The sequence below is a fragment of the Equus caballus genome, chromosome 26 (assembly GCF_041296265.1).
Source record: "Equus caballus isolate H_3958 breed thoroughbred chromosome 26, TB-T2T, whole genome shotgun sequence".
NCBI classification, from domain to species: domain Eukaryota; kingdom Metazoa; phylum Chordata; class Mammalia; order Perissodactyla; family Equidae; genus Equus; species Equus caballus.
The window spans coordinates 11,325,682-11,349,499 of NC_091709.1; the positions used below are offsets into that span (position 1 = coordinate 11,325,682).

Genomic DNA, 23,818 nt, shown 5'->3' on the forward strand with positions numbered 1-23,818 from the left:
AAAAGTGGTTTCTAAATTGATCTTATGGCTTATTAATAAGCCACAACCAGCAGCTTGAAAAACCCTGCACTTGTGACCCACAGGGAGAGCTCTTGAGACCTGTAGCTCTCCCGTCCCTGTGTGGAAATCCCAGCTGCTGTATTTTCCACCTTCCTTCTTTCTGGTCACCTCCCTGCGTCCATCCCTGTACTTGTAGTCGTGAGCGGTGGTGCTGAAGTCCCTCCCAGCTCATAATTTCGTGGATGGGCACAAGTCACAACAGTTGCTGCTCTCTTCTCCTGCCTTTTTAATTTTGTCTGTTTCTCTTTTTGTTCCTTTCCTGAAGCATCCCAGATATTTCTGATAGTGTGAATTTGCAAGTGTTGGGCTTAAGGCCATTATCGATCACTGACAGATTCTTCTAATTGGAAACATTTGTAAATGTTCATATTTTCTATAATTTGGGACACTATTTGCTGTTTAAATATTTTTTCAAACTTTGAAGTTTAGGGCCTTCTGTATGATTGAGGTTATACCTGGAAAATTGAATTAATAAATACCATACATTGTACAAATATATACGATGCAAGAAAATTTCCTTAATTTTTTGAATAAATGCCTTTTCGAGGAATAAAAATTTTCTGTTTCACCATCAATTGAAATAATACCAAATATCTGCAAATGATTCTGAATTAATTTTATTTTTCACATTTTGCTTCCTCTCTATATATTACACAACAGTGATGGTCAAAATATTTAGCACAGACACAGAATAATGCACTTCTCAGTAAGTTGACTGGTGACTGACTACCAGAAAGAGCTTAGCTCTGACATTAGGACACATATTATGGGAATAAAATGACAAAGAAAAAACAAATCTTATTGAATGGCACTTGGTGAGCAATGGCTAACATTTTCCTTATTCAAGATGAAGTATAGTATTTCAGCTTTTTTTAATGTTATGAGTGATTTTTGTTTCTGCAATTTTCCTCCAATTACCATTTTGATGACTTTGTTTTTATAGAAACACAAATGCAATGTTTAAGGATTTTTAAATGAGGAGTAAAATACTTAGAAGTAATCTCATAATTAGTATATAAAAACTAGAGATTTTTAAACCCATGAACCCAAAAGCGAGTGTCTTGAAAATCTAGTCAATGTATCTGGTCGCGTCCTTCCACAATGGTGTCTTAACATATTGAGACATTTTCCTGTTAGAGTTTCCCCCTGAACATTTACATAATCCCTCAAAATAATTGGCTTTTTGTTGCAAGAAAACTGCTTACCTGGAAATGTTCAAAAAAGTACATTTCCTCTATGGAGCTATAATCGTGGTTCTGCAAGCTCTTGTGGGACTTCCACAAGACATAGGAATGTTTAATTGGAAATGATTGAGTGCCCAACACACCGCAGACGCCCAGCCTAAATAACAGCAGTGGGATTACTGAGAGTCAGCTTCTTGTTTCAAAACAAACCCAAATATATTCTGTCTCATTTCCAAGATAACCACTTATGTGTTTTCAGACAGTCAACGTGTGATTAAATTTTGAAGCCATGAGATGGAAGCAAAAGACCATATGGGCCTCAGAAAAGGAACTCAGATGGGAAGGACAGCACATGGATATATTTCTAAAAATTACAAAAACTTAGAGCTAATTTCCCAATATTATACTTCTGAAAACATTTTAGAAGAAACTGACTATGTTGCCTTAAACTTTAATTGAGACAATTTTGCATCTTTCTAGATATCAGAATATAAGGGAAAAAAATCTAAATGCTCTGTAACTTTTATTATCCAAGGACTGCCTATGTGAGAATATTTATATGAGGGCCCTTATTATGTTTATTCCACCAATTCTTTGGGTGACATAATAAGCACAGTATTGAACAAGAAAGACATAGTTTTGAGGAGTGTTTTCTTTTAACTTTCCACTTATTCTACTTACTAAGGCTTCCCACTGTACTCCATTGCATTGGTATTGCTTTGTAGTTGTAACCTGTAGTCTTAATCTTCTCAAAGATACATAAAATTAAGAAAAAACAAACCTGTCTTTGAAAACAAATATACGTAACAATAAAATAATTCTTATATACATAGCCATAAAATCTAGGAAGAAACTATCTTGATATATTTAGAAACTCTTTAGATAATATTTAGATATGCTGACACAGGTTTGACCTTACATAACTGGAAATATTTTGTTTAACTATTTGGTTGAAATATGAGCTTTCCTAGTAGTTCATGAGAATTCTCTTGTTTTTGACAACTTCACCATGTTATTGTGAAAAATAAATATGAAAGGAGAATTGAAAACACTGGGTAAACAAGAAAACACAAACATCAATGTTGTTAAAACTTTAAAAAAGCATGTTTGTAATCCTAATTCTACCGTTTATCAGCTGTGTCACTGGAAGAGGTCACACAACCTCCACAAGACTTGTTTTCCTCATCTACACAATGGAAACGATAAGAATCTTTGTAAACCTTTTACAACAGGATAGTTGTGTGGTTTAAATAAGGCAATAAGCATGAAAGAACTTGGAAGACTATGCCCAAATGAGGTTTAATACCTCCCAGACCCTGGGTTCTCAACTGCTCCTGAGCCATGAATTTACTTAGTCTGGGTTGTTTAATGCTTCCAGGTCGCCTGCTTGGGCTTTCTGTCAAAACCTGCTAACTAGTTAGTCTCTTTCATCTCCACAGACCTGCTCTAGAGAGTAGCCTTTTCCACATTTGTGGATCCAGAACTCGTTCTCTACTGCTTCCAGTCCTTTCCAATTGTTCTAGAAAATTTTCTACCTTAACACTACAAATGAGCTATTCCTGTGGCTCAGGATTTTCCAGTTTCCCATTTCTAGCTAGATTACATTTTACCCTCTGACAGGGGTGCATGCCTCTGCCTCTGATCTCTGCAGTTTATTATCAGTATTTAACTTCAACTGTGATAGCCACGTAGCTCTCTGTTTTGCTGACTTTAGCCTGGATTCCTTTGCTCTTCAAACATGCTTTTAAAAGTCACAGACCATCATAACTAACATGTGTTTATTCTGCTTGGAACCTTGAATTTCAGAAACACAGAAGAAATCTGTGATAATAATTCAGTTTCCAGGGTTGCCATGGTAGCCCATTACCAGCATGTGTATTAAATATACAATTAAGACTTTCGAGTTTAAAACCTGGTGAGATACACTGTAGTTCTTTGACAAAATAATAATTTATCATCATCCTTTGGTTATTATTTTGTTATTTATTGTGAAATGATGGAGGCGGAACTTTCATATATACTGTCATTAATCTTCAAAACAATTTGTTTACTAGATTTCATTTTCTTAATATTAGAGAATAAAAACATACTTGGTGTACAAGAGTGAACCCTAATGTCAACTCTGTGGGGTGATACTTATGAGTCTATGTAGGTTGATCATTTTTATACATGTACCACTGCTGTGTGGGATGTTGATAGTGGGGGAGCCTGTAAGTGTGTGGAGACAGGGTGTGTATAGGAGCTCTGTACTTTCTATTTAACCAGTGTGAACCTAAAACTACTCTAAAAAATAAAGTATAGTAATTTAAAAAAAAGACTTGGTGTGGTTAAATGACTTGCTTAAGACCACTCAGGCCAGAGAGATCCACAGATTTATAATCCAAATCTACATCTGTATTTCTCTTTCTACTGTGCTACGTGAACTTTTGTGTCCAGAGCAAGATAGTTTATGTATTATATCTGAACGTAAACACAGACCTTGACAGTTGCTTAGACGGCTTTCTACGGCGTAGAGGGCAGGAGAGAGAAAAATATTCTATAATTAACATCTGTTGTGCATTAGGTCAAATCACATAAAATTGCTATTATCGTAGATCAACATTCTTTTTTCAAAATTCATATTTTGTCCTTAAACATTTCACTCTGGAAGGTAACTTGCCATCTTTAACTCCTGGTTTGTTTTGTTGTTTCTTCTGGCTGTGATTGAATTGTATGACAATTAGTAAATAACCCGTGATTTGTAAAAAGGCACATATTAGTCTGAGAAAACTGATGATATAAAACTGTTTTCCCTTAAAAAGTATTTTGCACCTGATTTTTTAAATGTCTATTATGCTAGTAGGAAAATGCATCAATACATTTTTATCAAATTTCTTCTTAAATTCTTGATCATTTCAACAACGGATGTGTAACTGTTCCTGTAAAACACCTCACTAGCTGTTATACAGGATGTGATCTGTCTTTCTAAGGATTAAAATCTTTCTTCTTGTACAGAATAGGGATGTTATGTGCTATGCAATTATGTATACTAGATTTATGCCAAGAACATAAGAAAACTCGTGGTTACCAGTAGGTAAAATTAAGTACAACATAAACATCATGCTGGATACACAGAAAAATTTATCAATACCTATAACTATTTTCTTTTACAGAATAAATGCCAAATACATATTTATTTGACTGAAATGTCCCATTTATTTTCTGAAGTAAATTGACAAAGTGTTAAACATTTGATTAAAATGAATGATAATTCTTTAGTTAGTGCATGTGGGGGGCGACACCACATCTTTTAAGGTCATGACTTTAATGTAATATAATGGCTTTTTTTCCCCTTTCTATTTCTATAAATTGAGAATTCTGCTGCCTGAAAGCTGTCTGGGAATTCAGCCAAAGAAAGAAGAAGGCTGCAAAAACCCTGGGGACTTGAAAGAAAAGTGGTTGGCATTAGCTCGGTCCTCACTTTAAACTAAAATTAAAACAATAGACAGACGTGTACAGTAATCTCTCTTTTAAGGAAAGAACAGAATGCCTCTATAGTAATGTCAAGTGGAACAATTTGGTCCTGGCCCAAGTTATGCAGCTGTTCCACAGGAAAATAGCAAAAGCCTTCAGTCCAAAGCAGGCAAATAAGCCCTGATTGTTCATAAACAGTCACTGGGGCCCTCACATTTAGAACAAGGAAAACAACATTAGCACACAGGAGCCCAGGTTAGCAACATGATTCTCAGGATGAGTTGAGCCACACCATCATTTTGCGATTTATACAAAAGATAGTGGTGTTATTTTGTTTTCCGTCAATATGCCTAATAACCACAAATAACTCTTTCTTCAGGAAATCATTAATTGGTCAAACAATTTTTAAGAAACAATAAAGATTTGGTCATGGACTAAAGATATTACTTAAGTCAGCTACAGATGTAAAAGAATCATATATCTGTCATCCATTTCTGATTCCTACCTGCTCCTTAAAGGCGGATCAGGTAAATGGCAAAGACAATAGAAATTAAGTGTTTCAAGAGCCAGTCGGAAGCTAAGCCACAGTGGTGCTTCTCAGTGGTTCCAAAGTAAGCTAGAGAGTCAAGTAAAATAGCTGCAAAGTCATGGATGGAACTTTGACAGTAAAATAGGAAATTTGAACCTGCCCATTGGGTATATGTGATAGCGCACACCTCGTTTTCACTCCCACTCTTTACAGGCTCTTTTGATTCTATCTTAAAATACGGGCAGTCTCTATTATTTATAATTTTAAAACTTCCATTCAGCATAATTTCTTTTCTCATCTCTCTTCCACTTTTCATGATTCATTTTATGAAATGGTTGATCTCTCCATTATCTTTACTTCCCCACCACCTACTGACTCCCTGAGTAATCCATTTCAATTTGCCTTCTCTTTTCTTTCCTCTAGTGAAACTGTTTTCTTTATGATCAGTAACATTTCCTTCTGGGCAAATCCAGTGATTTCTTTTTAGTCTTCCCTTGTTTCTTGTCCTGTGTGCCTCATCTGGCACTGTTGGAGATATAAACTAAAGAGAGGCTAGAAATTAGGCTGTCTTTAAAGAGGTTAATGCTTTCATTTATTGGAAATGATAGTTACTTTGAAAATGTAGAAAAGTAGATTGTAAGATGATTAGAAAGGACCTAAGAAAAGCAGTAATCTAAAGGCAGGATGGAATCAGAGAAGTTGGCTATATGCTTAATGTCAATGGCCTGATAGTCTACAAAGAAAGAAAATGGTAAAAGGGAAGTTGGGAATGAGGATACAATACAAGGGAATAAGTTGATACACATTGATTTGTGGACCATAGCATATAGATTCTAACATAGGGAACTATAAGGATAAAGACAGACTATAATGACCATTTTAACCCTTATGGAGCTTAGGAAATAATTGCCAGAAGATACTATACTAATTAGAGATTTTTATATGGCTATAAACTCATGATAGAAATGGTTATTTGATGGAAATTTGGCAGGTTTCCAGAGAGAGCATAAATATAGAAGAAAGCCTGATAAAGGAGGATGGCAGCAGTAAAATACGTCTTGAGGCTAGCCAGTTCTTCACCTTAAAGTAGGCAGGGGTTCAACTTTAGCGCTGGGGGTTATTGGGGGGCCCATGCTAGTTTTTCAAAAGTTACTTTGGCTAACAGAGGTGATAATTTTGACTCAGCAATGGAAGTAGCAGAAAATAGCTGAAAGAATGTAAGATTTGGGCAACAATTGAACTGAGTTTAAATCCTGACTTATCTATTTTAAATGTGAATGAATCAGGAAAATTTGGTTGACATCATTGAGCTTTCTTTAGTTTTCTCTTCTGTAAAATAAGAAGACTTTCTTATTTCCTTTCTCTATTTGCAAAGTGATATGAATCAGGATCTTTCCAAGAAAGGTGACATTTTCTATTATATAAACTTCCAGAACCTTTATATTCTTAAACAAAATAAATAAATAAGAGATTATTGTACTTTTCATTCATCTGCAATGCAGAAGAGGATTACATCCCCAAGCCATTTCCAGGTAGCTGAAACAGAGGCCCACAACAAGGCCCACCTATTCAACCAATCTGAGCCGAGGGAAATGCACAACTTACATAACTCACAATCTAATTATTCACATAAATAAAATGCCGTTTCTACCATTTGGAGTGCATGTGGAGTCAAAGAGGAGATCACTGACAGGGAATTAGATGCTCTTTGAGCAGGGATGTATTTATTTCCAAACATTCTGTGTATACATCGCCCATCTTCACCCCATTTAATTACATGAGTTGTACACACATTCCAAATGTACACATATGTGATTTGGGGCAGATCAATGTAGAGAAGGTAAAAGCAAAAACATTTGCTGTGCCCTGATCCTGGTCACGTTCCTTCCTGTCCCCATATGCTGACCCCTCAGGTTATAAGGAAGATCAGAAACAAACAGAGCAAAAAGAGAGAAAGATGATGAACACACAGAGTTGGAAAATAAGTGAAAGGAACAGGAGTGCAGATGGAAGGAAAACAGATGAAAAGTTTCTGGTGTTAGATACATAAAATCAGGAGTAAGGAAATGAGGATTTAAGTATATCTAAAGCCGACTAGAGTCTATTACATTTCTTTCCCTGGTTGAAGTACTGAACTTGCAGCCAAAAGCTGTTGTTGAAGCTTTAACGCTAAAATGCACTGTCACGTTTAGATAGCATACTGCAGTGGAAAACTGTTTTCTATAAGCAATTTAAGCTTATCAGAAGGTAAGAACTATGAACGTGAATTGTGCTGGATATATGTAGTAAAGCTACTATGAAAAAATGTGTCTTTTCAAGGTCTAAAATGCCTTGAATATTTCTTAAAAGATAGAAGAAAAATAATGGATTAATTGACAAAATGCTTTTTAAATCGGTATCTTTGTATCTCTAGAAAATAATTACTGGATGAGAGAACAGTTTTAAAATATCAAAACTGTGATAAAAAAAAGTGTGAATTCACTTAGTATGTTAAAAAGTATAATATATACCATACAATTTAAGAAGTTGAAATTACAGCCTTCTCCCTTAAAACTCTTTTAGAAAAATTCCTCGCGGGAAAATATGAAATCTACACTTAAATAGCACGTATTATTAGAAACAAAGTTTTGGTAATTTAACTTGATTTGCACAGAAGCTATCTCATGTAGTTATTTACAGAGAACAATTAAATTTTCCCTATTAAAATATAAAGAGAAATGTAAATCCATAGGAAGATTTTTAAGAATCAAATGTTACTTTACACTAGACCTACACGGTTACTGTGCATCAGAGTGCTCAAATGGCTTTCAAAGTTTTTGAATAACCCACATTTGAATAACCCATACTTGAATTTTGTATTAAAAATAGATGTTCTATGAGTTAGTTCTCTATAAACAAGAGTGTCAAAAAGTATAATTTTAGAGGTGAAGTGACATCAGAACTCATATATTCTTTTTTTAATACAAGCTATTTTTTTTTCCTTAAAGATTGGCACCTGAGCTAACAACTGTTGCAAATCTTCTTTTTTCTTCTTCTTCTTCTCCCCAAAGCCCCCCAGTACATAGCTGTATACTTTAGTTGTGGGTCCTTCCAGTTGCGGCACGTGGGACGCTGCCTCAGCATGGCCTGATGAGCGGTGCCATCTCCGCTCCCAGGATCCAAACCAGCGAAACCCTGGGCTGCTGAAGCAGAGAGCGAGAACTTAACCACTCCGCCATGGGGCCGGCCCCAGACTCATATATTCTAATAATGAAATCACTTTACAATTGAAAACTCTATGCTTGTGACCCCTTTTATTCACGTCACCTCCAAGCATGTCAAATTCACAAATCATGTCCCTTGGATGCTGCTACATAGGGAATGTGGACTTGATTTCCCTTATTATGAACATGATTCCCCATGTGGCTTTAAACTTGGGCATATTTTGAGGATGCTTCAATATTTTCAAAGTATTTCATGGGAGAACTAAGTTCAGCAGTGTGTAATTTCTATCACTCTGACGATATAAACAGTGACTGATTAAGCCTCCACTCCTTTCAGGTGGAAATACCTTACTGGAAAAAAAAAAAAGGAAGAAAAAAAAATCACAGCTAGAAACCTCCCAGAAACTTCCCCAGATGACAAAGTCAAAGACCAATCTTCCACAGACGCTTAATGAAGACATCGTTCTGGGTGTTTCTGTTCTAGAGATCACTTTGCCACCAAAAAAACAGACAAAAAAAGTGGATTTCTGCAGCTAAGGCTTGCAAGCAAAGCATACTACAAGAAAAAGTGAAAAATTTTATCACTTACAGTGGTTTTCCTTTGGATTCACAAGTCAAAATTAAAGGCTGTCCTTCTTGTGGAAAAGGAGTGGATGGGATAATCTTAACTGATGGTGTATCTAGAAAAAAAAGGAAAAGGATTATTAAGAAAGGTCATTAAACACACAAAACTATATATTTAATAATTGTGCCTCATGATGGATGTGCAGACTATTTCTTTTCATTGTGCGTACTTATGAAAAGTTTCTTAGATTTGGTGAAATAGAGTATGTAATTTTAAGAAGTCACCATCCTGTCCATGAAAAGCTAACAAAAATATCTGAATATCTTATGAGCACCACTGCTGTATTATTTCTGAAATCTGAATTTAAAAGTGAAATTGCAAAAAGTGGTTCAGATGAATATCAAGCATTTCATACAATTGTTTCTTCAACTATTTATAGATGGCTATGAATACTATTATTATGGACTGGATGCATTTATGTGCATTTGAATAACAACACTTTCATTGTTGTGGGAATATCAGAGACTCATAATAAAGAACCCACAAAGAACTCAAGATCAGCTACTGTCTCACGAGCATTATGCAGAATCTTTTTGAACCGGCAGTAATGCTGCACTTAGCACATTCTGCTTGCACTAAAGTACAGTTAGCAAATCATCTGAAATAGTTCTGTAGAATATCACTAAAAGTTAACATTTTGTTACATACGCTACAACCTAATTGTTATAAAATTATTTCTTTGCACTTAACAACAAAATCATCCCAATGGAAGAGCATTCAAGAACACTTTAAGACATTACTATTTATAAAGGTTATGCCATGTAATATTCTTTAATCAACACAAAGATACATATTTCATAGAAGAAATGGAAAATAAGCTGAAGAAAAGAGACAATGTAAACACACATTCATTTATGACACTTCTCTAGTCCTGGCATTGTGTCGCCCACAGCCAACATGCAATTGCCTTCTCCTCTTAGACCACATCTTCAACAATAAGCAAAATAGGCTCTGAACTCTCCAGACAGCCACAATTGTTTTCACCCTTCCTTTAATTGTGATGGGAGAACTGAATTACCTTGTGGTTATACTCACTCTCGGACTGTGAAGCCAATTAAATAAGTATCAATCAACTGTGTCCTTTTTAGGTTAGTCATCTTATTTCAGGAAAATATTATTCAGGTTTGTCATACGTAAAACTATGGTCCTGTGAAAGACCTTATATCCTACTTATAAATTATTTATACTTTTCAAAAGCATTCTTTCTTAATCTTTTAAACAGAAAATACATTCAAGATAATCAACAATAATATCCTGGTTACAAATAGGCATTCCATATACATCACGGAAAATAATCACAGTGTAAAATAACCTAGGAAGAAAAATTAATTTGAAGAAATATGAGATATGTTCACCATACCTTTTTAACTAGTAGAAGAAAATAATTTAATAAAAGATTTAAATACACTTCACTAATTTTTCTATCATCATTATCACAGGTATTGACTAGGAAGATCATATAATTTTGTCTTCAAGGTAGAACATCTTTTAAAATGAAAGGGAAATATTAATAATTATGCAGCATAACAAGTGTGAACTAGAATGATTCTGGGCAAACTGAGGTCTGTGGTCTTTTGAACTTTGACCATATATACATACAGTGAAATTTAATTTCCCCCAACACATAAGAGAAAGCTTCATTTCCAGAGAAAAACAGGGCAGAAGAAAGATCACAAAAGTGCGATTTGGGGAAAGAGTTATGTTAATTTGGGTGTCTGTGTAGTTTAATTTTATGTATCAACTTCACTTCATCATGGAATTCCCCTACGTTTGACCAAACATTATTCCAAGTATTTCTGTGAGAGCATTTTTGGATGAGATTAATATTTAAATTGGTAGACTGAATAAATCAGATTGCTCTACGTAATGTGGGTGGGCCTAGAACAAAAAGGCTGACCCTCTCCCAAGCAGGAGAGAATTTTTCCTGTCTGATGCCTTTGAGCTGGAACGTTGGCCTTTTTCCTGCCTTTGGACTCAGACTGAAACATCTGCTCTTCCTGGGTCTGGAGCCTGCTGGCCTTCAGACTGGGACGACATCAGTTGCAGTTCTCAGGCCTTTGGACTCAGACTGGAACTAAATCATTGGCTTTTCTGGGTCTCTAGCTTGCCAACTCAACCTGCATATCTTGGGACTTGCCAGCCTCCATAATTGTGTGAGCCTATTCCTTATAATATTAAGTATATATCTCCATCCTATTGTTTCTCTTTCTCTGAAGAACCCTGACTAATACCGAATCCTAACAAACAGACCCTGAGGGGTCACCTGAGAAAGCCCTGGGGAGTGAGCAAGGAAGGGAAATAAGAAAATAAAGAGTATGTTATTAAACAGATCACACCACGGGCAACTGAGGTTCATTCCTGTTGTGGAACTCAGAGGGACAATGATGGCCATCCTCAGAGTTATCTTACTTGACGGACAAGGGACAGGAGCATTTAGGGAAGATTTCCCAATTTTCATTAGCGTGTGGTTGAAGATTGCTCTGGAGGAAGGGGGTGTTACTTCCTTGGCACTCCTGTCTATTCGGTGCACAGGAATGGTGTGTGTAAAAGTGATACAAGTAAGCCAGCACCAGCATCTGCTTCAGTAAGGTAAAATAGATAGTGGCAGGTAGCTGTTAGAAGTGAGAAAAACAGAATATGGGCTGATTTCTCTTAGCTCTGCCTGTTTAGTTTAAGTAGCTTATCAGAGGTAAGAATTTGTGTAACAAGTGGCCCCTGAAGCATAGAGTTCAACATTCCCTTTAGATCCAAAATACAGAATTCCAATTATAAGCGATGCCAGAGCATATAATATGCTTAACATGTATTTCTATGAAACTTTCAGCAAGATCATCAAATAATCTCTAAGTTACCAAAATCAAGGGATATAACACAATACTTTTTTATAACTTTTATTTGACTTCAGAATTACTCAAAATGTTGATTAGTTTCAGTTCCCAAGAATTGTCTTTCTGGACTTCTTTAACATCCTCTCTTCTATCACCTCCACACTCTCAAAAACACGGCTTTGATTCAACTCTTACATCTCTGGTTACTCTTTTTCAGATTCTCTTGGGTTGTCTTGTATTTAGCCTTTAAATATTGAGATCACCAAGAATGGATTCACGATTTGTTCTCACTTAATTCTCTCTAGGTCCTTTCAGCCACACCTATCCCTTCAGTTTCTATCTACTCACCAATCACTCCCAGAGCAGTTCTGTACCACAAGTTACACTTATGTGTACGCAGCACCTATTCGACAAGTAAACTTGGATGTCTAAAAGACACACAATATTTGACATAGCCAAAACGAACTCAAAGTCTCCTACCCTCCCCCATATCTTCTTCCTCCAGCAGCCTCTATTTCTACAGATACTCCAGCCTTTATCCAGCTATATATACACCAGACACCTCTGCCCCTTTATCTTTTCTATCACCAATCAGTCACCACGTCTGGTGGATCTGCTTCTTAAATAATTTTCAAATTCACTCATTCCCTTTTTACAGCTCCACAAACCCTTCTTTTATCTAGTTCACCACAACAGTGAATAGTTCTCTTGTGTCAATTTTTTTCCTTTCTAACTCTCACTCCTAGAACTAAACCAAACTATCATCTCAAAACATAAAGCTGATCACATCAGCTTTCTGCTTTAAACCTTGCATGGTTGATCCTTGCTGTTAGGATTAAAAGCAAAATCATTAGTACAGCTGTTTAGTCCTACATGATCTCTACACTTCTTCACTCTCCTGCCTCGCAATGTGCAATTTCATTCTTCGAATTCCAGGTAATTATACCTCTTTCATATTCTTTAATGCATATGTTTCATCTTGCCTTCATATAAATTGTCTGAAATGCTCCATTTTGGGAGGATCCTTTGTTTATTTAACTCTTTTAAATCTTGCTCAAATGTCATTTGCTAAGGGCAACCACTCATGACCCTCGACTCTGGTCAGATACCTCTGTGGCATGAATTCTTCTTCACTCCTGTGCAATTTTTAAAAAGGCACTGCTGTATCCTCAGTGTCTGCATAGTGCTCTATACAAATCTGTGCTTAATAAATAGAGTATTAAATGAATGGACATACTAATTTTTAAATATATTTTCTTATCAGTTGGTACATTAATTCTGAAGTATTAAAAAAGATTTAATTGAAATTTTGTTGGAACCAGCTGTATGTAAAATTAATCTTAAACATTCATGTCACAAACTTTCGATTCAGCTCATGTTTAATTTAATTAAAGGTCCACTGCTGACTCTCTTTTTAGTACAAATTTCCTGCATTAGATAACATTAGATAACAACCTTCCATGATTATAAAAATGGCAATTTGTTTTTTAATGCAAACACCATATATCTGAATTATTTTTCTCCTCTCACCTGATTTTGGCAGAGGAAGCACTCAGTTGTGAAGAGATTTATTTAAATATTCAGCCAAAATTCTACTTCCATGAAATGTCAGCACTCTTCTTTAAACATGCCGTGTTAGCAATATACACAAAATTACATTTTTTACCACATCAAATACTACAATAATATGATTATTACCCCAAACTTGACTCTTTCTCAAAGAAAATTTTTTTTTTTTTTTTAAAGATTGGGGCTGGCCCCGTGGCCGAGTGGTTAAGTTCACGCGCTCCGCTGCAGGCGGCCCAGTGTTTCGTTGGTTTGAATCCTGGGCGCAGACATGGCACTGCTCATCAAACCACGCTGAGGCAGCGTCCCACATGCCACAACTAGAAGGACCCACAACGAAGAATATACAACTATAGCAGGGGGCTTTGGGGAGAAAAAGGTAAAAAATAAAATCTTTAAAGATTGGCACCTAGGCTAACAACTATTGCCAATCTTTTTTTTTTTCCTGCTTTATCTCCCTAACCCCCACCCTGTACACAGTTGTATATCTTAGTTGTAGGTCCTTCTAGTTGTGGGATGTCGGACGCTCAAAGATCTTTTTTAATAAAAGAAAGTAATTTGAGCCTAACTGATTTTTACTTAATGACGAAGGTCTCTGTCAATACTGTTCTTATTTTATTTTCATCTGTCACCTTATTATATCCATTAGGGAGTTGATCAAGCACCCCCATAGGATAAAATTAGAAGAGAATTATTTAGTGAAATATCAACGACATTCTAGAAATAATAATTTCAAACTGGCATAGAACTCCTATACTTAGATATCTTAGTTAGCCAACAAAAAGAAAAGATAAAAATTATTGTCATCTAAAAACCAAAGTTAATTTTAAGAGTCTTCAATTTCCTAATTCTTCAAAATATTTTAATAATTGAAATCCTAATGTAAACATATTTTTCTGTATTATTTATTTTGTTTTATATCAAAATGAATGGAGAATTTTTCAGGAATGGCACAATGCACAACAGATAATAGGACAATGGTTTTATAAAATAATCTTAAATTTATGCACGTATTATGCTATTAATTGTTTACTAACCCAGCTATGAACAGAAATGAGAATATAAATACTGCATAATTCAAACCTTTCATTGCATGCCTTTGTGAAGTGATCTATTAAGAATTATAAAAAGATTGCTTTCCTTGTCTTAAGTTATTTGTAGATTTTCTTCCTGGTTGCAGTTTTTCATTTCAAATATATTTCAAAGGATTGAGAATATTTTTTTATCCAAAGTTTACTTAAATAGTAATTCCATGCTTGTTTTGGAAATAATTCCTCTATTTTCCAGTCTAGATGCAATATGAGTTGCATTTAATCCTGCCCCACTTTGTCACAAAATTGAATGACACTTTCTCCTCAGTACTTTGCAGATGTGTATGATGTTCTGTTTTTTAATTCCTGTTATAACGTAGTGTGTTGTACCAATTGATAGTAAAAAAGGTGGGGTTAGTAAAAATGCATTATTATTACTTGTGTTAATTTATACTTGCTTTGTCCTGTAAGACGAACTCAGATTTTTTTTGCAAACTGACAATTTCTATGTCTGTTTTAAAATGTCTTCAGATAAGCCAACTCTACAACTCCATATTTATTGAACATAAACCTATTTATATAATATACACCATATATAATATGTGATGTTTATAATACATAATATGTTAGTATATACACATATGAATGACAAGAAATAGTAAATAATTAGGTTTAAATAATTTCATAATACAGGATATATCGTTACTATAAACCGTACATTTAGTAAAATATTTTTTTCTAACCTGGATGCTTATCCCCACACTTTGAACATTCAATATCCAAGATCTTAACCTATTCAATTGCATGTCTTCAGATCCTAACTAAATGCCTGATATGTTGCAAGAGTTCATCAAATGTTATATGAATAAATGAATGAGTTACTTCCTATTTCTCTCAAAATGCAAGCAAATGACAAAGTTTTGCACAACCATATAAAAAATAGGGATATATTCATTCATCCACAAATAATTTTTCAGTACTTACTAGTAAATAAACAAAATATGTAGATATTATGAAAGCATATGTATTTTCTCTAAGGCTTTTGTTGCAAAAATATTATTCTTTAGAGTCCAACTTTAAAATTATTAAAATATGAAAACAGACATTTTCTTAACTATAACTTCCTTTACTTATCTGACAAATTCTGGGGTTCATTTAAAAAGAAGCACAATTATTATTAAGAGATAGATTAATGGGCAAAAGATTGTACTTTTTTATCCAAAATTTGAAAAGCTTTATGAACTTGGGAAGTAAGGACACCTCTTGCTCTATTTGAATGATTCAGGATTTGAATCAAAGTAAAGATATTGATCCAGTGGAATGGATTTTCTGTATCCTTAATAAAGATTGTAGAAAAGAGAAAGATCTGTGATCAAGCTACTATTAAACCACCTAATGGACAACCTTGAAAGCACGAGCTCTTAAAGTATTTATTGTTAGTGTTTCAACAACATTTATCCATCATAAGGGTTTTGTAGCTGAATAAAAGAAGTTTTAAATCAAATGTTTTACCAAAAAGAAAAAAAAAGAAACCTTAGCCCTTCTGTACTCAAAGAAATACAACAGGAATTTAAGGTAATATAAAAGTAACATCTAACTCTTTTATGGCTGATGGTCAAATTGCTAAACAAGAGAAGCAAAACTAAACTAACATCTAATGTTAGCTTACTGTCTCATTTCACATTGTATAATATATTGAATGAACAAAGATGGTTTATAATGTAAAGCACTAGTCATTTACATTGCTTAGGGCATTATGTGGATCTTTGGTTGAAAGGAAAATGTTATTTTGATAATTTTATTTGTCCAAAAACATTATTTCCGTTGTTTTTATCTTCTACTTATGATTGAGATCATATGGTATTTGACTTTCTCCCTCTGACTTATTTCACTCAGCATAATACCCTCAAGGTCCATCCATGCTGTCACAAATGGCCGGATTTTTCATTTCTTATGGCTGAGTAGTAGTCCATCGTGTATAAATACCACATCTTTGAAGATAAAAACAACGACAAAAAAGAAAAAAAACACATAGCATTGGAGATTGGACTGGTGATTACCATTGGGGAAGGCGGGAGGGGGGAGGGCAAAAGGGGTGATTAGGCTCACATGTGAGGCGATGCACTATAATTAGTGTTCGGGTGGTGAACGTGATGTAATGTATCCAGAATTTGAAATATGATGTACATCCGAAAAAAATAAAAATTAAAAAAAAATTATTTCCTATGAGTACTTCCAAATGATTCACTTAACAAACATTTATGTAGTTACTAAAACATACAAAGTTTTTTCTATCCATTGTTTAGCTAGAGTTGTAAAATTATAACCTTGTACCTTGTAACGTTCACACTGTAACACTAAAGCTCAGGTGTTTGTATTCATAAATGGTGCATGGAGTGCTCAGCATATTCTTAAGACAGCTCACTCCTGAGAGCAGAAGTTATCCCTGTCTTGTTCATCGGTCTCTCTTCAGTCCTAGAACAACTCCTGGACCTCGGTTAAACATTTGCCAAATAAATGCATGAGTAATGCTCTTTGTAACTTTTTCGACTACTTGTTAGGACCACTAATGTGTTACAAAATTAAATTTATTTGTCACAGCTATCTTCTAATATTAGTAAACACTGATGAAATACTTGGTGTGTAATAGTCGTTGTAAATGCTCTGTATACGTTGGCTCATTGGACTCTTTCATCAGCATACAAGGAAGAGTCTGCTGTTGACCTATTGCGCCCAACTTGAACTGGAGGCTCGGAGAAGCGACTTACCCCGGGTACACAATCTTAAATCACTCTGGGCTTTCTGTTCTTCTCTGCCCTGATCTTAGTCACACTTCAGTGCATTTGGGTTTCCCGTTCTCTCTTACACTACACTAGGGACTGGCATTCTGTGTAGTATGTGCTGTGTTCTCTGTTCTACTCTGTCCATTTGGATGAATTGGAACCTGGACCAACGTTTGCCTTTGGCTCCATATGATCTGCAGTTTATAAAACTTATCAGGCAATGTTACTGAATTCTATGTATAACTTGTCTACCAGTTTGTCTGTCTGTCTGTCTCTCTTTTTTTATGTTTTTTATTTTTTTTTAGGTCTCTCACAACTCCCTCTCATGTCCTTTTCCTCTTTGACAGATGAAAATATTCTTTGGGGTGAAGGTGCTTAAAAGGTACAAACTTCCATTTATAAGATTAATAAGTTCTGGTAATGTATGTGTAGCATGACAGCTACAGTTAACAATACTGTATTGTATATTTTAAAGTTGCCAAGAGAGTAGATCTTAAAAGTTTTCCTCATCAGAAAAAAATTGGAACTATGTGAGAGAATGGAGTTAACTGAATGTTGTGGTAATTGTTTCACAATATACACATATATGAAATCATTATGTTGTATGCCTTAAACTAATACAATGTTAAATGTCAATTATATCTCAATAAAACTGGGAAAATATTTTTAAAAATAAAATATATTCTTTTATCTTATTCATTATAGTATATCCTTCTTACCCATATATTCCTCTCAACCGTGAATAACATAAATATATCACCACAACAAATTATCAACAGAAATTTAGAAAATTCTAAGTGTTTTGCAGATGAAAGAGTTTTGCCTTATAGCAATTTTATTACATAAAGGTTTCTAAACAAAAAGATTTATTTAACATCCTTATAAACATCTCTTGGTTTACTTACATTAATAGTAAAGAATATTATGTACCAACTCACCTTTGTGAAGCCATTTTTGGGTTTACTCTAACATAGTGATTCTCAGCTGGGGACAATTCTGCCTCCCAAGGAGACCTGGCAAAATCTAGAGACATTTTTGGTTGTCACCTTGTGGGAGAGATATAGGGGGGATCCCACTGGCCAGGAATGCCGCTAAATATTCTGCAATGCACAAGACAGGCCCTTCACAAGAAAGAAGTATCCGGCCCCAAATGTCAATAGTGCCCTGGTTTTAAATATTTACATTTACTCTACTCACCACCTATATATCTCTTCCTTGCTACAACAGACTGGGAACCCCTAGAGAACTGTGAAATTGTGAGCACTTATATGGGATACTTGATCTTTTCTCATATCTCTGTTTACTTTTGAAATGAAGGAAATCCTAAGTACTCTGAGTAAGGCCATTATGATACTTTCCTGAAACAAAAAGCCATAAATCAAACCGAATCCAGACCTCAAGGTCCACCACTTTGTACTAGGAGCATCGGGTTGAAATACCAAGACTCAACCTGGACCCTCCCAGCTGCTGCACTACCGGCCACTCACTTCCTCTGCGTAGGACTCCCTTTTGCTCAGACATCTGATTTACTTTTCTTATTTGTAAATCTGAAGTAAAACTAAAATCTCACTTTCCTTTCAACTCATAAAATTCTTTTCACAAGCTCAAAACTATCAGCTGCTTTCCTTCAACAGTCTGTTAAACTCCTTTTAATTCTGGTGAAAAACTACTTTTGTGGCAAGCATTTACTTACTTGACAAATGTGTATGAATTATTGTGTGTATAAGACACATTGGTACTACTCCTCAAGTACTATACAGCCACAAATATCGTAACCCACAGGCATTTAGTCCCAGTAAGAAAGATAAATCATGTATAGTTCAAAATAAAGCAAAGCTCAAAATTGAAAGCAACATAGCTCTCTGATAAAGCATTACGGGAGTTATGGAGGAAGAGATTATACATATTTGTCAGAAACAAAAAAAGTTACCTAGAGAAGTGGCACTTAAAACAATTCAAAGAACACAGAGTATTTGAACTGCCAGAATTTTTCTAGAGGGAAAGAAAAGAAGAGAATTCAGGCAAAGAGTTGAAAAAAGGGTTGATGTAGAGAAAACTGTAGACTGTGTCTGAGGCATCTAGAAATTCTGTAAAGTGTAGGATGCGTTATCTGAGAAAAGGTGCTGAGAGCAGCAGCATTATAGGGAGTTACATTTTCAAAGCCTTGAATGAAAGGCTGAAGAGTTTGGACATCGCATTAGAGCACTAAGAAATCATCCCAAGTTTGTGATCAAGTGAGTATCAGGCTCAGAACTAAGTTTTAGGAGCATATCTGGCAGCATGTAAAACTGAATGGATCAGGGAGTGATTTGGAGAAAAATGACTCGTAAAGTTGAGCCACAGGAAGATCCTATGGAGAAGAAAAGGTAGCAGTAAAAATCTAGATGACAAATGCATCAATATTTTTGTTTATATTCTAATTCATAAATGTCTACAACCGTGGGCTCATCATTGTAAGTGCATTTTCTCTATATCTCATTTATTATCCTCACATACATTTTAGTTTAAAATAATTGTTTCTGGTATATTTTATTCCAGTTATTAGAATAACTGTGAAATATTTAGGGAATGAAGGAATTTATAATTTTGGAATTTATTATAGTTGAAATAATAAAATAAATAAAATTTGGGAATTTATCAAATTAAACTCTCTTGTATAAATTATCTGATATGGTGATATCAAATGCATAGTTTTGATATTGTTAATTGAGTTAGTTGTGCTTGAAGGGCGGAAAGAAATTCAACTAGTTAATAGCTTCAACACAGGAGATGGATTGCTTAGGAAGGCCTCTTGTCAAATTTCATCACTAGATAGGCCATTTGACGCTTCTGAAAGCTCATTTAATTAAAAAACCCTCCATATCATCACTTAAAGGACAAAATGGAAAATCATAACTCATATTTCTAAAAATTTTCAAGCTGTTTATGTTTTGATGCTATTTTAAAGACAATTTATCAAAGGCTCCATGAAATGGATTCATCTTGGGGACAAAAAAGAAATAATAAACAATGAAATGACACATTAATATAAAGCTTTGTGTTTTATGAATCTGCCATGGGACGGCCTAAGCACTCAGTGCTTATTTAACAAACATACAACATTAATAGACAATGCATAGGTTAAGTCAAATATGGCGACAACATAAAACTGTGGTTTTAGACTTAGTATTGAAGTTGATATCTCATTTTCTGTTCATTAGACATTTAGTCAGCTAAACCGTTTGTTTGTATTTTATACATTATTTAATCTCTAAAATGTCTCCTTAAATAGCATTTTGGTAAATATGAGAAAGGTCAAAATCATCATCATCATCACCATCATCACAGTAATAACAAAAATAATTATAATAATAATCCTTAAATTTAGTGGTATATTTTGAAACATTTAAATTGATAAAAGTCAAATCAAAAATAATTGCATAGTTACAGTAGATTGTCTCCGGAAATTTCTCCTTTAGGATGAAGACATTTTATTTATAGCTTTTATTAATCAAAAGAAAAATATTTTAAAAATTGTTTTTATTTTCCTGATATCACTAAATTTAAGTTTGATTTTTATCAGCATTGGTGAATAGCACATGTCCTCGGCAAAATTACAAAGTAGCAATCTATATAGTCTTTTTACCTCTTTCACAGACTTCCTGTTTGTAGTCTCAGGCTTTTCCTCTCTCCTTCACAATGTACAGACCTCGTAGAAAGGATTTGCTATACTTCCTTGCATTCATAAGGTAAAATATGTTACCTTCCTACTAATAATAACAACAGAAATAATAATAACAGAAAGCCAAGCACTTATAAAGCATTACCTGAGTTAATCCTCACAAAAAAATATGAAGCGCGCACGTTTTCCAGATGAGGAAATTGGGGCTTAGAGCAACTAGCGTGGGGTCACATAGCTTGGATTCCAACCCAGCCTTGTCTGACTTCAGAACTCGAACTTTAAAAAATGCAATATTGATTTTTAGGGTCACATTGTAGTCAAAATATATTTTGTTAAAAAGTTTCTATTTCACCCCAGAGATTATTAACCTGTATTTGGACACCAAATATTCTGGTCTTGTAAAATCACAGCCCATCCCTCCACGGGCCCGGCTTACACACCACCTCAAAAACTCAGTGGGGCCACCACCACCTACTTATGGGCTCCAGGGTGAGCATACTAGTCTTGAGTCAAAACTAAATCACAAATTATAAAATCTTAGCATCATAATTAAAATTACAAAGGCATTTTGGAGGGCAAAATAAAACTTTCTGCAGGGGCGGCCAGGTGGCGCAGCGGTTAGATGCACATGTTCCTCTTTGGCAGCCCCAGGTTCGCTGGTTCGGATCCCAGCTGCAGACATGGCATTGCTTAGCATGCCATGCTGTGGTAGGCGTCCCACATATAAAGTAGAGGAAGATGGGCACGGATGTTAGCTCAGGGCCAGTCTTCCTCAGCAAAAACAGGGGGATTGGCAGCAATTAGCTCATGGCTAATCTTCCACAAAACAAAACAAAAAAACTTTCTGCAGTTCTGTAATAATCACTAAAATCACTGGCCTTGTTCTTAAAAGTCTAAATAAAATTTTCCCTCCTAGAAAGAACTGGAAATTTCTGTATTATTATTATTATTATTAAAGTCCGATGGCCTCAATTTTAGTTTTTGAGTTTCTTTTTGAAACAGTTCTAACTACTCTTAAAGAACGTATTTAATGATTTGTATTCTTTCTTAGAGGCGCTCCAAAAAACAAAGGTAAATTTCACTTTTAAAAATAGATTTAAAATTATCTTACCTTGAAATTACGATACGAAAACATTAGACTATTTCATAAATCTAAGATAGATTATGAAATTACAGTGGTGTTATATTTCCTATATAATGAAAGTCTTGCTACTTCAGCATTCTATGAATTACATCACTATTAACTTATCCCTAACTCATCAGTTATCCCAACTATGGTGAAAGGAATGACGTAATAAGAAAAGGGAAGGATGATGAAATCATCTAGAGTAGTGGTGTCCCATACAGTAACAACTAGTCACACACGGCTATTTACATTTAAACATAAATCAATTAAAATTAAATAAAATTTAAACTGCAGTTCCTTAGTCACGAGATCCACATTTCAAGCACTGAGGAGCCACATGTAGCTAGCTATTGGCTACTATTTTAGGACAGATATAAAACATTTCTATCAACACAGAAAGTTCTATTAGACAGTGCCTGTGTGGAAGGATTACACAAGAGTGATATAAATCATCACTGTCGCCTGATCGCTATTTACTTATACAACTGCTTGGGTTTTGCATTTTCTTTCATGTGATAGAAAAGAAGTCTGGAAATAAAAACACCATCACTGTAGTTCTGTTTGCCTGTTTGTTGGTTGTTTAGCTTTAATGATCTCAGTTGAGGACTCAGAATCTCATTTTCTGCTCATAACGGCAAGAGAAAGAAATTGACAGAGGAAGATATCACAAAATTTTTAGACAGATCAGAGGATAAATGCAAGGAGAAAATAGTAGAACTCAAGAGTCTAACGAAGATGGTGAAATAGAAGTCTTCACATATGATATTCTAGATGAATTTTATCAAACTCAGAAATTAGTAAGTGGATAATCTGTTTCTAAGGAAACAAAAGGAAGAAGTTCATCCCACAATATTTTGTAACATGATTTTGCTAAAAAGGAAATATGACAATATTGTTTCATCTTTTATGGGTTTTTTTTTTTTTTTTAAAGATTTTATTTTTTCCTTTTTCTCCCCAAAGCCCCCCGGTACATAGTTGTGTATTCTTCGTTGTGGGTTCTTCTAGTTGTGGCATGTGGGACGCTGCCTCAGCGTGGTCCGATGAGCAGTGCCATGTCCGCGCCCAGGATTCGAACCAACGAAACACTGGGCCGCCTGCAGCGGAGCGCGCGAACTTAACCACTCGGCCACGGGGCCAGCCCCATCATCTTTTATGGTTTTTATCCAAAATAACGTGTAAGTTCATAAGAAAAAAATGCTGAAGGCATTTGATGATAAAGAAATTTAAAAATTCATTTTATTTTTTTTCAATTTAACTGGTGCTTATAAATCTAAAAATGAAAATATTTTGCAACTGTGGAGCAAAGATATTTTTACTGTCTGTGACAAATTATGAACCATCAAAGTTTTTTAAAGTATTACGTTATGACAATGCAAGTGCAAGAAGAACCAGAAGCAGTGACAAGCTAGCACACATTAGAGATGCATTTGAAATCTGGACTCAGTATTTACAACAGGAATACATTCCAGGATCATGCATGACAGTTGTTACTCATTTCAGATAGATATATCTTCAAATCCAGGAAAATGTACAATAGAAATTCACCTTTGCTATATTTAAATTCTTATTAGATAGTCTAATAAAGTTGTTTTTCACTACCCCTTTAATATTACATCTATACACGATTCAGAGAACAACTTGAAACCTAAAAAACTAAAAATAAAATGTCTATTGGACCTAGATGGTGACTGGTCATTACACTCTTTCCTGACGCATCAGGGATTAATACAATATAGTTTAATATAGTGATTGAGGGATTAATACAATAT

General features: G+C 34.8%; 1 protein-coding gene across 6 annotated transcripts in view; it reads right to left on the reverse strand.

Annotated features, from left to right (window-relative positions):
* The window catches only part of CADM2 (cell adhesion molecule 2), a 1,006,464-nt gene that overhangs the window by 104,563 nt on the left and 878,083 nt on the right, over positions 1–23,818 (reverse strand). For all 6 annotated transcript variants that reach the window (XM_070252474.1, XM_070252473.1, XM_070252476.1 and 3 more), the window contains one exon: positions 9,019–9,109. In XM_070252474.1, the coding sequence (XP_070108575.1) occupies positions 9,019–9,109 (91 nt within the window). The remainder of the gene's footprint in view (positions 1–9,018; positions 9,110–23,818) is intronic.